General features: G+C 22.0%; 1 protein-coding gene across 1 annotated transcript in view; it reads left to right on the top strand.

The window, feature by feature from the left end:
* The window catches only part of LOC112597458 (potassium voltage-gated channel subfamily H member 8), a 125131-nt gene that overhangs the window by 8433 nt on the left and 95905 nt on the right, over window positions 1-20793 (top strand). Inside the window, exon 2 of the mRNA XM_025343517.1 lies at window positions 12792-12925. Coding sequence (XP_025199302.1) covers window positions 12792-12925 — 134 coding nt within the window. The remainder of the gene's footprint in view (window positions 1-12791; window positions 12926-20793) is intronic.

Raw genomic sequence — 20793 nt, 5'->3', positions numbered from 1 at the left:
TAAACAAATGTATTGGTCAATATTTACGATATTTACTAATTGGTTGCATAGAATCCATTGCATTAATAATATTATACACGAAATCAAAATCCAATATAATACATCCCTTGTTTGTTGTTTTGTGAACTATAAATAAAACGCACTCGCGTAAAATAAACGAAACGTCTACACGATCCAATCCTACAGTTTTATGGCATAATTTTTATTGTTATATTATTGTTTAAAAAGACATTGGATATTCAATCGATTAAGATTTTAACTTTTAAGTAATAAACCATCCGGTGTGTGGAAGTTATGAGCTGAAGTTGATATTTTCGAAATCTATGAATAATAACGGTACCAATTAATATCTTATTGTTTTTGTCTATTACCTCATGAATCAAAAGAGTATACCAGATTATATTCAATATTAAGCGATTCGATGAAAAAGTCTTAAAAGTTTTGTGATTTTTAAGTATACGGTAATGTATTTATTACGCTATTTTATTTAATTATAATAATTAGCATCATATTGAAATAGTTATGTGAACGTCTTATAAAGCTGGTTATCATAAACTATTCTTGTACGTTTAAAAACTTTAAATTTATCATGAAGTTATCATTTACTTATCGCGTTATATAGTCAATTGATATTTTATTGTTAAAAATAAGTTTTAGGTTACTACATATTACGTAAAGATTAACTTATAGTTGTGTTACTTATTTAGTTTTTGTCATGTAAATCGATATATTTTTCGATTTTAAAAATTGGAAATGATTTCCGTATAGTTTAGTACCATTATTATTCTGTTAATAATCAGTATATTTATTTTACTATTGTTTATTCTTTTATATGGCTTTTAGTGTACGTGACATATATTATTAACCAAGGTTCTAGTAATATTATAAATAATTTAAATTACTTATTTATTATATTATACACTTAATATTAAAATTTACTTTTTTCAGTATAATATGTATAATATAGTTAAATAAAAAAAAATTTCATAAAACTTTACAATTTTTTACAATTATTATTTATCACATTCAACAAAAATCAGACATATAACCAGTTCAGAAATACGTTAAGTAAAGTTTTTTTTTGTTTTTCTTTATTATAAAATAATCTGTACAAACAAGCATATTTAGTAATTTAGATATAATTAAAACATAACATAATATTAATAACAGCTATTACGAAAACCACTCATTGATGGAATGCAAAGTTATAATATTTACCAAAAAGATCTGGAAAAATAAGTTTAATAAATGTGTTTTATAAACTTTTGTTCTATAATCAGTGTTAAAATATTATCTATATATTAGAAGTAATATTTTTATAAAAAAGTATTATTTAGATAAAACAACATTTTTAAACGTTGTTAATTGGTTATATTTTGATTTTTGATAATTATTTCTGTTTTATTTTATATGTATAGTACCATTATTTTCACGTTCACTTAATATTTTTTGAACAATTTTGATACTTACCATACAATTAAGTGTAATATCTATTCAAGATATTTGCACACGCAAGTGTCATTATTATTGTTATTATTATTATAGTTGTTTTACTATAGTTTAAGACTTAAATGAAACAATGGTCGATCGTGTCACATACAAATATTAAACACCTGACAGTGTTCAGATTAAACAGATTTCATCTGTTTCCATAGAAACCGAGTGATGAATCAAAATTAGATAGTTACCCTTAAATTTGCTCGTAGAAAGTTTTAATATTTGTCAAAAGGACATAAAAATAAAATGAATAAAGTTTTTGTAGAGTTTTTATTTGTATCCGATGCATAATATATCAGTGAAGAAAATGCAATATGTATCAATAATGATTTTCAAGTTATAATTGATGAAAGCTATTTTTAAACAAAAAAAAAAGTCTTTACAAAATATATTTTTAATAAAAAGTAGATGAGATAAAAAAAAAAAAATTAAAATCTTTTATAACATTATTTTTGGGGCTAATATTTTTGTACCATTAATTTTTTTTTACTTAACGTTGCATACTATGGCTGAATTAAAACTAAAGTGTTCATACTTCATAGTAATCGTTTAGTACTGATGACATTTTTTTTTTACTTTTCCACTCGCTTAAATATTGTTTAGCAGAAAAAAATTCTACGATAAGGATAATGATTGTTTTGTTATAAAATCTGTGATTTACAGATAATTAAACTATAAAAGAAATGTATCTACAGTTCAAAATAAATCTATTTCAATAAATCTGAATGCATTAAATTTATTAATGTCTATACATATTCCAATATTATTTTTAAATATTTTATTGATTATTTAATAAAACCGAATAAAATTAACAATGGATAGTTAATGCATTTTTAATCGTGAATTTTTATTATAGTTGTACTAACCAGTTTTCTTCGGACTTAGTTAAATTATTTTATTAATTTTTAAATTAATAATTTCTGTGTTTTATTTATAATTCCTTGGTATTGAATAATTCAGTGGTGAATTTAAATTTATTTAGATTTATAACAAATTTAAATATACGTATAATACACTTTTATTAACGTTAACTTACTGTATGTTAATTATAAACGTGTTTTACTTTATATTGCCCTTAAAATAGCTCAAAATTTCTTCAATAGCTTTATTTTTTATTATTATACATGTATCAATTTAAATTTATCAGCTGTTATACATCGAAGAACTTCTCTTTGTCTCATTCTTTCCCATAATAATTGTGATCTAACGCGTAATGAGTCTTAACTTATGACGTTTAATACATTATTAATTGCTAAAAATCTTCAAATATTGGTTATAAACAAGTGATCTTTGTTTTTGTTTTGATGTGAACAACATTAAAATTGAATTCAAATAGTTAATAAATTGTACTTACTGAGCGTAAAAACGAAATGCATTCGTGGTGATTAAGTTTTTATTTTATTAAAATTTAATAAATCGCCATATATATACATATATATACAAAAAAAAAAAAAAAAATAATAATAATAATAATGAATTTTACGTTCGTATCTTTGCGTCAATGACATTCGTTTAATTATCGTGACAGTACTTTAAATTCTGGGTGAAATGAAAGACTATTACGTAGTATTAACCACTACTTTTATTAGTGGATAATACTTTTTTTAAAGACCGAAGCTTTTCGAAATATTTGTGTCAGGTATTTTAATTGTAAAACATTGGACACATATTTTTTTTACAACGGGAATGTTAAAATTATAAAATTCCATAAAGTTTAAATGAAAACTTACTCTAGAATAATAATAATAATAACAGTGACACTTCTGTCCCCTTTTAAATTATAGCATATATCAAAGTTATTAATACATAGTTATTAGATATAATTTTATAGTATTTGTAAACTATATTATATTTAATATGTTTTGAGAGTCTCTATTCATAATTTGTTTTTATGAACATAAAAATTATATGTTGAAAACGTCATATACACTGTAAACTTAATAATATGTTATATGACAAACCGATATTCACTCAAAATTAAACTCGATGTCTGATGACTTTATCACTAGTTTCGAGTAGGTAGCTGAAACGCTACATAACGATTATTGTCTTTCTAACTATGTATATGTATAATTTTTTTATTTAGATAATATATGGAAAATGTAAACATTGTTCTGTTTTGTCTAGCGTTAACTGGTAAATAACAATTAAAATTTTGTCTATTTTTGATACGGTGTAGCAATGAAAAGTTATACCAAACAGTGGTATATGAGATAACTTATATTTTAATAATATTAGATAAGACACTTAGTTATACTGAGTAAAATTTAACGTATAATGAAATAAAACGATAATATAATATATTTCACTTTACCATTAACCTGATAGCAATAAACGGATCAAGTAACGAAATGAGACTTTTGGTACACGAATATGTAGCAAACCGAAGGGTTAAATTATTATAATTACTATACATTTTGCTTAGTAATCATAACATAGTTATAAACTATATACTGTTTTACTTATATGGTTAATTCCATGATAACATAAAATGAATGAAAGATCACACGTGTGTCTAACCGTCTAATATAGATACGTATAGATATGTGTGTGTGTGTGTGTGTGTGTGTATGTGTTCGTTTAATTGATATTTTTTAATACATATTAATCAAAAATGCATACATTTTAAAGTAAAAAGTGGATTTTTTTAAAATTATTATTATCATTTATTAATTATACGCAATTTATGTAATATAATATTAAAAATAATATAAACATTTATAGGCTTATGTCATGAGAGTAATTTTGACTGATAATATTATAAAATAAATAATAAATTGTTGATTAGATGATTAGAGACACTTCCAAAGGTAACAGAGATGAAAGGGAGACGTGAATAATGGTTAAAATAATATAAAACACTATTATCAGAGGGTATTTAGTTTTATTGATAACTATAACCATAAAAAATGGGATTAAATTTTCTGACGCTATATAAATTCTATGATTAAGTATTCCCACAGAATATATTATTGTAGGATAATGCTTTATTAAGTTTAATTAATTTAAATTATATAATGCTATTCCATTTTTAAATTTAACTATAAAAAAAAATGATTATAAACCAATAGTTAATAATACATTTTTATTTAATTTGTCAAAAAATAATACGTCCAACGGTATTTACGATTTTCAACCAAAAAAACAAAAACATGTTGTTGTACATGTAGTATAATATGTATTGAAATATTAGAAGTTCAATCACTGTTTGACCCTATACAAAACTCTTTCCAGTATGGCTTTAAACACTACATACTCACAAATGTCATTCTAGACATAAAACAATTTTAAACTGCAGTCTACACTTATTCTATCATATAAAATATTCTGAAATGAAACTATGACAGCATAATTTTAAATAAAACTGAATTAATCATATTTGTTATATATAGTAGAAAAAAAGAACATATACTGAAATAAATAGTGGTAGTTTAAATATTAAAGAAAGGTTTAACAAATTTGAAAAGATTATGATTTTAAAACCGTGTATTCATTTGCATTTTTATCTTATTTGTCAAGTGTATTTATACAACCCTTCGTAATTTATTTCAGTGACATAATTAATTAAAAAATATATATTCCATTGTAATATAATCAATCTATACATGTGCACAGAAGGATATTGGACCTTTAGAAAATTGGATTATGTTAAATTGGTTATTTCCTTGTATAATATAATGAATAATTTAAAAAAATTCAAACAATACTATTGCAATTAAAAGTTTTCTTCTAATACCTAATAAAAACTTTAAAATTAAAGTTAATTATAAATTAAATAATTACTCCAGCCACAATATTTACACCATACAACCTGATAAAGTTCTATCAATGAGCTAAATAACAAACACTCATTATGTAGATTGACTTTAATTTAAATTAAATTAAAATATTTAAAAAAAAAAAAAGAAAAAAAAAGAATAATTATACAAGAAGAAAGCATTGCATTTTAAAACAAAAAGTTAATAGGTATGTATATTGTATATTTTTTTTCTATGATGTTGCTTAGAATTAATAATAAAGTACAAGAAGAAAGGCTGAAATTCGTATAGTATTTTTATGATTTTTTTTTTTTTTTTTGCTTATTTTAGTCAATTTACGAAGCAGTGTAATAATTAATAGTATCTTGTTTCATCTATTAAAATGATTTTAAATTATATGTACATATTTATTTTTTAAATTTTTAAGCTGTTAAAGTTTAATAATATATATTTAGGTATATTTGGTAATCTAAATTTAGTTATTTTAAAGATTCTGGGCCTAATAATATTCTAAAATAAAAATATAAATAAATAAGTATATTATAATATATATATAAAGGAAAAGAAGGTAATCGCTCTGCTGTACAGTTTAAGTCACGTATACCTCGTCATTGAATAGGTTACTGTAATTAACCATATTTTTTAGACATTTCTTATTAAAGTACTGAATTTAGCTGATTTATATTTTAATATTATATAACCATTCGTACAAACACTGACATTTAAACTAATAGTACACAAATCACTAAAATATTTATAAAAACCAAAATATGAATTCTGTAATCGTAGGAAAAAGTGAAATGTATAATCTTTGATCCCTGGCTTTTAAGTAAAATAAATATAATATTTAATTGTTAATTTATTGTCTGTTAATGTAAAAAAAAAAAAAAAATGATTGTTGACTTTTAAGTTTTTACTTTTTAAACGATTTTTGTTTTTTTTTTATATCTTGATTATACTTATCACTGTAATATGAATATAAAATTGTTAGAATATATAAATATTAAATACAAAATATACTTTTTAACATTTTTTTTTTTTTTGTATTTAGTATTAAAAAATGTATTGCTTAAATGGCTCAGTGTCCATCCACTCTCAAATCTAGTTTTGCATATATTGTGTCTATCCTATCCCTTTTATCATTTCTAGGCACAATCCCAGTCATAGTTTTATTATAAACATATACATATTGTATTTTTATTGTATAGTTTTATTTTTCTTTGAGTAGGGTAGTCGATTGTCGTTTAAAAGTAAATACAATATGCAATTGAAAAAATCAATCTCATCAGAATATAATTTAAACAATTTAACTTAATATAAAATGACATTTTTCATATAAAATACTTATCAAGTCTGACACAATGGCAGTACATCCTTCAAAAATACACTCCATACGAATATAATAACCTAGTTTAATTATTGATATTTCCATTTTTTTTTTTTTTTAACAATTACGCAATTTACACACAGTTTAGTACAACTATATTAAAACTATGAAATGCTACATTATAATATAGGCAACATGCATATTTAGTTAAATATCGAGATATTTTTTTAAGATTATATACATAGTATTTCTCCGATATTCACCGTTTAACTCTTAACAATGTATTTATTTAAATTCTGATTCAAAATATTAACATTAAAAAAAAAAAAACCATACACTTAACAAATGATGATAAAAAAAATGTTGGTTTTTATTTAAAAAAAATAAGTTTTAATAATTGCCATAGAACATTTTTTGAACGGTATGAAGTTTTCTAAAAATTGAAATTTGAATAAAATCAGTTTAATAGAGGTTTTGAGGTTCGCTAAGGTGAAAAATAATACTATCGTGGTCACCAACTTAGTTGTGATAATAAAAAGAAAAAAAGGAGCGTTAGGGTTTGACGAATCACCCCGAATAATATTATAATTATACAACTTAAAAGGGTTTATACTTAATTATTATTATTATATTATCGACAACGGATTTTTTACATTGTGTTATTTCCATTTAATAAATATTTGCTTTTTTGCTGATTATATCTTAAAATATATCACGGTTGGTAGCCTACATTTTAAACAGGTATAAATATTTTTTTTCTTTCATTATGGTAACCAAAATAAAAGTACTTTGATTAAAGTTATTTTTAAAAACTTTAATTAGAAATTTTGTAATAAAAATAATTAAATGCATAATAAAGATTTAGTAATCTTTTTGTAATTTCACATCGAACAAAATTTGATTGCATTTTATTTTTACGATGGATAAAAATTCACTGAGGCAGAATATACCAATTATAGACATGATAAGCACAAGTCATTAAACACTTTTACTTTCAAGAATACCAATTTAAATAAAGTCTTATTTCGTGTAGATGATGTTAATTTTTGAGTTCAATTAATATTCTTTGATAATAAAAACATACAAATTGGAATATATGACAGTAATATTATTTTATTCTTTTTTAACTCCTTATTGATGTATTTGTGTTATCATTAATTTTCTTTTTTTTTATCATATTAGGTATTTCCATGTTAATATATTATTATTTGTAATATTAATTTATTCTTATTAAGTATATTCAAACCATTTTTGGGAGAATGATACATCTGATATATACTAAAACTTTTATTCAGCAGATCGATTTTATATCTATATAAAAATGTAATATAGTAAAACATATTTAGTTATAAAAATAATACGAGTAATACATTAAATTTAGTGGTTAAGCATAATGTACGTAAGTAATTATCCTGTATTAGTATTACATTTTTTAAATATATTTTTTTATTTTTTTTTTTTTTTTTTTTAATTTTTTTTTTTTTTTTTTTTTTTTTTGTAAAATATTGTTTACATATTTCCTATATAATTAAAAAAAAATATATATTTCGTATAAAAAAAAAAAAACTTAGATAATACTTAAAAATAATTTTATATATTCTATAAAAAATAATAATAAATATAACTAGTACACACTTGTATTATCATTTTTTTGTATTAAGAATCTTTTGTATGAATTTCAAACTTTTAAATGTTAATACCAAAATATTTTAAAAGTAATAGCTTTTAAGTCGTTAATGCTTTACTTTCTTCTAAAAAAATAATTACTACTTTTGCAAATTTACCTTTTTATTATTTTCAGTTCATCAAAAACTGATATTGTTCTAAAAAAAAAAAAAAAAATAACAGCAAATTCAAATTTTCAGACATAAAAAATAATCATACTAGCCTTTATATTTTTATCAACGATAAAAAAAAGTACTTGTTATTTTACAAATATTGCCCGAAAGTAATTAACGTGTTTCTGCGTATTACTTCAAATCTGGCCTTTTATAACTTTGATACATCCATTTTAGCTTAATGTTGATACACAGCAAATCCAAATCTTGATTCCGTTGTGTATTTATTTTCAAACTAACATTATTATACTTGTAATTATTATTAAAATAGTTTTCATTAATAATTGAAATAAAAAAGATTGTTAATCATTAAAACTTATTATTTATCCATTTTACGATATGCGCATATTATGGATTTTAAAATACAAATAAGACTAATAATTTTTAATAATATTAAAATACCGAAGAAATACATTTCTATTTAAAGAATTAATTAATTATCGAGTATAATAAAATATAAATAAATTATAGATAGTATTTAAATAATATCAAATATAATTTATATAACTCAGGTCTTTTAGAATGTTTTACCATTTGGTGTCTTTTTTTGTCAAGTAAGTTCACTGTTAAATTATTATTTCATATATTCTTATTGTACTCTAGGGAACGGACTCAATACTTGTATATGTATAAATATATGAATCCTTAAAATAAAAAAACACAAAAGTTCGGGTCTAGTTAAATGTATTGTAAGCTGGATATAAAGTATAAATTTATAATATATTAATACAACATTTTAAAACACATCTTAACTCTTAAAAATAATCGCTGTTCGTTTAATGGTTAAAATTTTCTGTTAAAATATTTATTGGAATTGTAAAAGAATAATACATTTTTACACGAGCAAATAAATTAATCAAAATATTGCTGATTTAAGAAAACCCAATTTTATTGTTTCTTTCAAAATCATACTGAATGTGTCTGTACATTGCATTACGCTTTTAAAATATATTAAACTATATGTATTAGTTAACTAGATAAAATGAACGAAATATTATTTATTTTAGTTTAATGTTGTCATACATCATAAATGTCTGTGTAAAATTAATGATAAGAAACTTTTAGAAAAATCTATTTTCATACTAGAGTTTTATTTTATGTAGATTATTTCTAAAAACAAACTATACACGTTCTTGACAAGTTAGGAATATTTTTTTATGTTCTTCAAATATTACTCTTGTTTTATACTCGTAACTTAAGTGATGATATATTAATATTTTTCTTTATATCATGATTCATGCTTTATTTAACAGCTATGTTCAACTCATATGCTATCAATGTCCATTCAGTTCTACAATAAAATGTTTAAACATATTATTTATTAGATTTTTATTAGTCTATTTATCTTTTTATACTGGACTATTGAATACAATATACTAAGAATTCTGTTTATTAGAACTTAATACAAAATATACATATAATTCTACTATCTATAATCTCTTATCGCTTGGAAGTATATTTAAATACTTATTGTTAAAGTTATTTGAAAATTACCAAAAATATCGAAAATACCATGATTGGGAATTATTATTGTTTACGAAAAATAACTTTAACTTCCAATTTGCAAAATTGTTGGCATTTTTCAACAACAAGAATGTAATCGATAACATTATTAATACTGAAGATTTCGATTGATGACACATTCACATACTTTCACTCGCATCACACACACAAATAGATAAAATAGATGGTACGTAGCATGTAACCTGTAGCTATATTGTAATATGTGAGACAATTTTAAGAATACTTGATCTTATAAATAATTATACTACTCAAATACTGTATTAATAGATACTGCAGAACATGTTTAAAGTCAAACTATTAAATTTTAACGTTAAATACAACGAAATAATCTTTATGATATGGGGAAAATTGTTAAAATATTAACAATAATTTGATTTATAATTATATCTATTATACTGGTCATTTTCAATAAGAACGTATAATTATGAATACTTATAACTTATGCAACTTATTTATTGATAACTAAGTAAAGGAATCAATAATATATTTGTATATATACATTAAAAAATTGTGCTTATTTCAATTATTATATGATTTGGAAATTTAACATATTATAATTTATAAAATTTACAATGTCTTTGACACCTCAGGGTTTTATTCCATCTTTCAAAAAAAAAAAAAAACTCGGACAGCTAATATATTTTTAATTTATGTTTTCGCACTTTAAATGTTTAAAGCAGTGTCATTATTTCTCAGAAGAAACTAAATATAAATTACTCTGAAATCGTGTCAAAACATAAGTTTCCTGTTTTAAAAATGTTCTTTTATGTAATTAATTCTTATATTTTGAATTATTTATATTATAATATTTAATCAATGAATATATATTTTAGATTATGAGAGAAATGTTGAATTTATTGATTTTACAACGATATGTATTTTTTATTTTTATCTTGGAGAGCAATAAAAATTAGAAACACGTTTTTTATTTTCAACTTTAGATTTAGTTTTGTTAGAAAATTGGATCTAGTTGTTATTTTTGGAGATTAAACAAAAAAAAAAAAAAAAAAATGATTAAGGAAAAATGAGAAATTAACAAATTAATTTGATTGTTTCGGTTTGATTTGTAAATGATTGAATTACTACAGATATTTGCTATTTTAACCAAAAGTGTATGTTTGTATAATAAAATGTTTAAAATATTTTTTGAGTTTTATATAGATATTTAATTTTATGAAATATACATTTATGCAACAGATATGATTAGATTTTTATTCAAAAAGTAAAAAAAAAAAAAATTAAAATAATAAAAGATATATTGTTTTATTTCTGTTGTAAATTATGTAAATACAATATTCAAAAATGTTAATATATTTTAAAATAATGAGTATTGTTTGGTAGAAGAATTATTCAACATACAAAAAATCGTTGGTTAACTAAAAAAAAAAAGTCATTATGATACTGCAACGAATGATTTCCAATGCATATATATTTCATATATATAATATATGATAACACTAAATGCTACAAAATATACGTTTAGAACTAATTAAAAAATTAAAATTAATTTTACAATACACAATTTAAATACAATTTAATGGTGAAATATTTGTATATGCCATTAGAATGTTTTTAAAATTATATAATAATTTTAATATACTAATCTAATTTTAACCTACTAAAAGTTGATATTTTTGATCGGCCTGGGAGTCAAACTATATTTATAACATTTGATGGAAATTTTGGAAACAAACTATTAAAAAAGAATATTATTTTTGATCAATTTATAATGTATATAATATTATCATTTATCATAATAGGTGCGATTTATATGGCATGACCGTAAATCATTTAAATTATCGATGTTGTCACATAGCGTACACATTTTCTTCTGGCCGATTAAACATTATAATTATATTATTTATTCATTTTTCCAATGAGCAACTAAATAATCACTGGTGGTGTGCTGATGTCGTTGTCAAATAAATAAATTGAATTTCATATTTCGGTGCTTACGTGAAGCGAGTGGAATTCACTGGCAACGAATGTGATGTTTGCCTGCACTCGTCGTATTCACGTATTTGATAAAAAAAAACGTATTATTCGGCGTTATGGTAATAAACATTTAACAATGACGAATTTTCATTACATTTAGCGGTACACATTCCATGTCAAAACACCAGAAAAAAAAAAAAAATTGAATTAAAATAATAATGATAATAGTAATAAAATACGAAAATAATATTTTGTGTATTATCATAATATGTATTTTTTATTAAACCTGTATGTGAATTGCATATTTTTCACGCAGCATCTTGTATATTATTCATAAAATTCTTTTAATAATAAATAATAAATACGACTAACCGAAAGTATTACCCAGTGCTCGAATGTATGTTTAATATTATTTAAACGTCTGCTCAAATATACTGGTTCACAACCTTTTTGAATTTGAGCCTTCCTTTAAATTTTTAAAAACCTTACGCCCCCACCACCCCCTTTCTATAAATAAGAGTTCACATTATTATTTTTTTTTTTTTTTAAATGATACAAGCAAACTATATATATATATATATATATTCTACAGTTAATGATACTTATTTCTTTTTTCATAATTTTAAAAATAAAATATAAACCAACTAATTTAATACCTATTAAATTACTGATTGTAACAACAAAATTCTCGTTGTTTCATCATCAATATATTATTTCTCCCGTGCAATATCGAAATTCTCCCCAACGAGGGGAATTCTTCTCCCTTCTACCACCGGTTGGAAACCACTGATGCGATTATTATGTTATTTATAGATTTATAGCTTATAAAAACGTGTGGTTTCATAAAGACACTAATTACAATTATTATTTAATATCATTATCATCGCCGATACGTGTTTTGTGTTTGTACAGAGGAAGCCGAACCCGAAGAACCAGAACCCACCAGTAACGCGTACGGACGAAGAAGAAGCAGAGCCGTACTTTACCAATTATCTGGCCATTATAAGAGTGATAAACCAAAAACCGGCAAGCTGAAACTGAACAACGTGAGTTTTGTGTGTTTTTGTGAAACCATCTTATATAATATATATCCGATGATATACGATTCCGTGCGTTTGTCCCTTTTGGTAGCACGATTGATTACGTTTGTACGATTCCGTGCTATATTTCTACTTGACCCAACTTGCGTTTGGAAATTAATGCAACGTTGCCAACGAGTACTGTTTAGGGTTATAATTTTAATTTTCAAAAACAATTTTTCGTAATATTTTTTAATACTTCGTATTTTCTAATTAACGTATTAAATTAACTGTCAATAAGATCAGTAAAAATGTTGATGATAAATATTAATCGGAATAAAATATTAATATTTAATTCTATATTATAATATAATAAGAACTATTAAAAAGCCCAATAGTACAGTATTATAAAAAAAAAATATACACATTATATGAAAAACTTTAATAGTAAAAATTATTAATCAAAAGCTTAACATATAATTCTATCCCATCGGGTCCCGAAGAAAAGTTCAATTAATTTATTGTATTTTATTATGTTATTTATAATTTATTATTGTAGTAAATAGTTTATTTTTCTCTTAATTTTGGTCGGAGTATCTTTGATTATATTTTTTATTTAGTGTGGATATTTGTAATGATCATTTCAGCCTAAATTTATTTCAATATTTTGCAATGACAAAATTTATTATCAACGTATATGTGGATTGAAAAATGTAGGGTTTACCGTTCGATGAATACTTAGAACTATTTTTTGTTTTAACATTAAAACTAAAGAAAACTAAATATTTTTACGATTGTAAACAATGGTAACGTTGCACCAAATTTGGTAGGTACAACATATTATTATACACAATTTTAATAGTGAAAAAGGTCAGTACGTAATCGTAATTCTGCTAATATATCATAATAAATGTAACAATTGCTGATAGTCAAAAGTATCTATGAATGTTCTTATATTACATATTTCTTTTCACAACGATTAATAATTTACAGGAAAATTAATTTTTATGGCGGTACTGGAAGACATTTATTATTTGTGTTTTTATAGTTGTTATCTGTTTGACTATATAGATGATCTTGACTTCGTTTTATATTGAGTAATATATTACACCTGGATAAACTTAACAATTTTCCTAAATAGGTAGTCGTTGTCAAAAAATAAATTATTTTCAAATAGTTTATTTGAAAGAAACGTACTTATGTAAAGTATTGTTTTTAAAAATATACGTAAAATTAAGAACTTTTTGTTATGATAATTAAATTTTCACGTTCATTAAACATTTATTCCATTCTTCTAGTATAATAAATCTGTCAGGTTGTTGCATAATTTTATTTACTTGGTATTATTAATATTGGAATTCCTTGAAATTATGAAAAAAAAAAAATATGTTGATGGATAACAAAATTAGTTTTTAAGATATGAACAGTTTTAAATAAAATCAAATAAATAGAATTCCAATTGCAGATCAGTATTAGTTATCATGCGACTAATCGCATTTTTTGTCCATACATTTACGTGCTTTTATTTACGTGACTCAAATGGGTAATTTAGGATTTAAAAATACAACGTTGTAATATAACATTTATATATGTATTCATTACTTCACATAAAAACTGTTATGAATGATAGTGTAAGAATATAATTTAGAAATTTCGAATTGTTTTTTTTCTCGAAAAAAATAATCAGTGCTACAGTTAATTGTTTATTTTAATTGATTGGATGTCGTATTATTTCTATTTTTTTAGTGTATTACATAATTTAAATTATCAATATCATTAATTTAAAACAACTCAACGAAATATATACTTTTTTAAGTCAAAATAGGTTGGGCAACTATTGTTAAATGATTATTGCCATAATTAAGGTTATGCATAGTTAATACAGAAAATATTATGTAATAATAATTAACAAACACAATTGAAAATCAGGACTGTAGATTGATTCAATTGCCTTTGAATATAGATAATTGATTGTGCATATCCTAAATCTAATTGTATTTCATGTATAAATAGATTATTGCATAGAATAATAAATGAACTAGATTAGAGTACTCAATAATAGAAGAATAATTCCAGATTTTAAGCAGTGCAATAAAATTAATACATCACAAAGATTTTAAAATGATTGTGTGTGTTTTTGTGTGTCTATTATTACTTTTCAGAATAATAAAAATCAACTTCAAGCATGGTTTTTAAAATAAAATTGGATCTAAAAAGATTATTGAAAGAGAAGAAACTGACTAAAAAGTAAGACATAACCAACACCGTTTAATATATAAATTATTGCAAAAAAAAAAAAAAAAATGTATATAAATAAAACGGGAATATTCAACATCAATAAATTTAATGAGCAACAGTTTTTAACAAAATTGATTTTATTTCTTCGAACTACAGATTTTGTTTTTACAGATTCTATCATTCTTTAAATATACACTTATTTTAAATATATAACTATATATTAAAAAAATTTATTTTTAAGTTTATTTTGTTCAAAGTTCCTCATATATTATTCCTATAAAAACATATATTTTTTTAATATTTGCTCATATTAGTAAATACGATTTAAAATAAAGTGGTTAAAATCAAAAAAGTTCGCAAATTATTTAATAGATTAAAATAATTAATAATTTCATATATTTAATCGTATTAAAATATAACATATGAGCTCTTTTAATTAGTTCTTACTGTAAACAAAAAGTTAAGCATAAAGACACATTCTTGTTTTTTATGATTTTTGTTATTCTGTTAAAAACAAATAAATCGTATTTTGAAACATTTCATTAGTGCTAATATTATATATTTAATACACAGAAACGATTTCAAATTATTTAAACATTTTAAACAAATAATTTTAATTAATATTTAATGTATATTTTAAATGATTTTAGTTTTTTTTTCATTAAACATTGATAAAAAAAAACAAAAAAAAACGATTAATTATTTACAAATCTAATGGTATGTACCTCATACATTTTTTTCTTTTCTAATCATTTAAATATAGGTATATTAAAAAAAAAAGTATGCATTTTAAACTTTTAAATATACGAAATAAAAAAACTAGTGAATTTGTATTGGTCATGTTTGATGTAGTTGTTTAGTACGTAAATAATCAATCAAAATATTGAAATACGTTATAGTAGATACTTTGACAATGTCAAAACTTACAATCGGAAAATTATTTACTGTTATTTTAAAAACTGAAAAAGACAAACCATAAAATAACCATAAACGTTTTCAATTTCATATTTTATTTATCTTTGTTTCGAGTTGTATGCCAAATTCAAGATTTAATAATTATGTGAAGTGTTAAAATGTCATAGGCGTACAATAATAAATTGTCCATTGCCATTTTGAATCAATACGAGTGAAGTGACAAGAATTCCCAAAACGGTAACTTCATCGTTATCTATAATGTTTGCCAGTCAATTCACAGCCACCTTAATACTCAATGGTTTCCAAAAATATTTTTTATCCAATTTATACGTTTAAAATTGATTTAGTTTAATTGAAAACAATTTATTTTTTTAACAAAATACATCTATTATCGTTTGCATATTATAATTACGAAAAAATAAATGTCTTTTATATATTTACATGTATTTATAAAAATACCATCTCTATTTTAATAGTTTACTAATAGTTTACCGGTTTGGTTTACTGTTTAACTTTGAAAATTAATTTTATTTTTATGAAGTTACTATTACTACAATACAATATTTAAAAAAAATATTAACGCTGATATTATCTGCAAACAATAACATGTGTGTTTGGTTGAACTATTAAAATAAAAAAATATTATCTTAGGTATTGTATGCATTTCATGTGTTCAATATGGATCTATTATAAAAATCAAAAACATTCTGGATTCACGTGATATTTTGCGTTGTTAAAATTCCGTCATTTGGACTTTGAAATTGCATTCTATGTTATATTATAATTAATATTCTGTTTATATACGTATTCTATGTCGTTATTCATTGATTTTAAATTTATTTCTGTTATGGAATAATAGTAGAAATTTCGAACAAATATTATTTCAAATGACATTCTTTCGAGTTATTTAAATTTAAATTTCCCTAACTATTAATTCGTCGTATCAAATCAACTTTCAATCAAATACAAATATTTTTTTGTTTGCAGTAAGGTACCTTTATCGCCTAAACGTTGCGCCGTAAATTATTTTTACAAGTTAAAATAATATTATATAAATCTTGAAAAGTATATTGTAATGACTGTTTATGACTGGATGTAGCGTTTTAGTGTATTGTTTTTACCAAAACAAAAATTATCTATAAACCATTATAATACTATATAAATTAAATATTATGTAGGTCTAAATAATATAATATTATATTGTATTAAATGTTATAAATTAATAAATATTGCGTCTTATCTAATGATATCAGTGATATGGATCAAAATACGTTTAATCATTTGTTTGCATAACATTAATATTAATATGACTATTATTTATCTGTAATAAATCATAGTATATTAAAAAACAGATAGATTTTATTAAATAAGTTAACTTCACATTAAAATACAAATAAATATTAAATAATTTGAATATCGTTTTATTAAAACTTAACAATATATGTTTCTCAATTTCTTTTCATTATTCTACCTATTTTTATTTTTTAATAAACAATACGAAACAATCATTAAAAGCTATTATTCATTTATAAAATACTAAAATATACCGTAATATGTTATGTCAGGAATACTCATCCTTGTCATAAAACCTAAGTTGACCATTAATATAAAACCATTAGATATATTGTACTGTTGATATGCTATTATATAATATTATGATATAGATATGGAAATAACTGTTATATCGCTATGCTGATTTGTAAACAGTGTTGCTTATTTGTGTATAAACTTGCACTACTATACTACCATGTACTATTTAACTTGTATCATAACTATGATAATTTATTTAAAATTTATAAATAATATTTGGGTTAAATATTTATTACACTACATCGATTCATGCCTAAATTTCATTAAACAATCAGCTATAGTTGGTTTTTTGTACTTTATTATTTATAATAATGTTATACATTATTAATAATTACAGTCGATCATTATTTTTAAACTAGTTAATAGCATACTTTCCATATAAATATACATAAATTGCATAATATTCTCATGCATAAAATTATTTAAAAAATACTCCGAATTGTCTAGTAGAGAACGGTATGTGAAACACGTCGTGATTAAATGTAAATTATATAATAATTATATTGATAATATAAATGTATGAGAAGAAATCTGAAAGTGATTAGTTTATTTTCATTTACTCGTGTCAATATTTCATATATTCACATAAAATGATAAATTAAAATGTATTTTTATATATTTTTTTTTTTTTTTTTAATGAGTTTATACATAGCTTATAAAATATAAATTCTTTTATAACATCAATAAATTAATTTGTATAGGTATATGATCCTGAAACTAAAGTCGTAAACATTTATATTATTTAATATTTAAATATAATACATCTTTTATTTTTGGAGCTTAAAATTAGGTTCTATAAAATCATTATGTTTGCAAAATAGTAAGTACTACATTATTTACAGCATTTTTTTAATATTTTTAATTCTCAGTTGAAATTAAATTTTTTTAGTAACGAATGTGAGTAATTAAAAAAAAAAGTTAATGAAAGATTAAAAAAAAATCACAAGCATTTTGGAGAAAAGAATAATATTTAATGTTTGATGGATTATTTAAATTATTAAACATCATTGATATTGAGTAAGTATTTTTAGTTTAACTATAATAATAATAATTTATTTGAGGTACACAAGATCAAAGAAAATATTATTAAAAATTTATAATTATTAAAGTATCAAAAGTATTGATGAGCTTATATTATTGTAAAGTTGTGGTGTGTGTGTGTGTGTCATATCTCATTACATCCCATTTAGCTTGTAATTGTTTACCATAACTTATATTTAACATCGCAACAGTAAAAACTAAGTACATGGTAAGCTATATTAAATGGAGGGAAGTAAAATAAATTGTATTTTTCTGTTATAAATAATCGTGCATAATTTTTAATATATAATAAAAAAGTCGTATTTAGAATATAAATGTACATATTTTTCAAACCTCTTTTGGTATTTATACAACTGTGATAACTATAGACCTAAAGTAATAATAATTATTAATATAATACGACCACTTAATAGCTTGCCATACAAATCAAAAATATATATTGCGTTGAAATCTAATTATTACTATATTGATATAAAAAGTGTTAGTATTTATTATCTATATAAAATCTATGTGCTATAGTTTTGTTTATTTATTTATATAGTTATTTATGTCATAGCTCTATAAAGTAATTTTTTTTTAAATAGGTATGTCACGAACAGAATATACATATTTTTGACTCAGTTGTTACAATATAATTGTATAGTTGTAATATTACTATACGTATTCTCATAACAAATTATTAATCAATTATATATATTATATTTTATATTACAAAAAATTTAAATTATTATGAATAAAAAAAAAAAAAATGACCTGTTATTTTGTATACTATTTTAGGTAATATTAATGTATAATTAATAGTTTAATAATACGTTGATATCATTCTGAACTCATCGAAGCAGCTTAATATTGTTTTTACTAGTAAAAAAAAAAAAAAAAATATTTTTAAGTGCATAAAATTGTTGCAAATGACTTCCATCTAAGTTTTGTTAAATAATTAAAAATCTACATGATAAAAAACAGCATCTAATAATAGGTTATGGTGAATAATATTTGCAAATAGAGCTATGGTATCGGAATCACGAAATACTTCTATACCATTACTTAGTTTATTTATCAATTGTTCGGCAATAAACCATTCCAATCAACTACTTTTAAAGATATTAAACATATTTTAATTTCCGCTTGTTCTAAATTTACTCTTATTTTATAAGAACTTCATATGATGTAATTTACAAAGCAATATTCGTTGTAAAATCTACGGAAATAAAATTTACAGATTTTAATATAAATTTATCAACTTCCCTTTAATGTAAATTAGAGTCAGTGTTAGCTACTTGGTAGTGTTTGCCTACTATATCGAATTGAATATTATCGATTTAAAGCAATATCGTTAAAATCCAATCTTTTCACTATATATTATATAAGTATTAGCTATTAGTATAATAGTATATAACGTATTATTATTTAATATCATTAATATTATTTATGAATTTTATTATCTAATAGCTACTAGATGCTTGGTGGTATTATAAATATTAAACTTCATTTTTGGGCATTACTTCTAGTAATAAGATAATAGTTTATAGTAATATTATTTAATAATTTGATTAAGTTCAATAATTAATAGTTATTTGATATTTTTTATTTTTTTTATTACGTAATTTTAGAAAGTGAAACAACAGTAAAAATCTATAATGATGAATTCATTTAATATTACCTATAAAAATGTATTGTTTAATGTCAATAGCATAAAATATAAATATTTTAGTATTTTACATGGATATATCGCAATACGTATCGAGAAAAACTAAACGATATCGATTTGAAAATTATATCATTGGTCAACATAACTAGTTAGTGACCGATCATTTGTTTTATGTAATCTCACTATAAGCGCCTCTTGTATCTTCTCCGTTTATTTAAATTATTATAATATTCACATCAAAGGTTAAAATTAGTAAACGTATTCAGGTACTCGAGTCTCTTAAGAATGTTATCATTGTGCGTTAACTCTAAAAAAAGTAAATTGTATTTGGTGAAATACTCGACTCAATATGTTTAATGTAGGAATTCTATGTATAATTTCCTTTGTTTATATGTCAGTACAGTTGTGATTAATATTGTATTTCAAGACAACTTTAATAATTATTCAATTTGGTCCTCATCCT

This window comes from Melanaphis sacchari, unplaced genomic scaffold, assembly GCF_002803265.2.
Source record: "Melanaphis sacchari strain LSU unplaced genomic scaffold, SCAv2.0 Contig41_pilon_pilon, whole genome shotgun sequence".
Lineage (NCBI taxonomy): Eukaryota > Metazoa > Arthropoda > Insecta > Hemiptera > Aphididae > Melanaphis > Melanaphis sacchari.
Note: the sequence above shows the minus strand (reverse complement) of the source record. Positions and strands in the feature narration are given on the sequence as shown.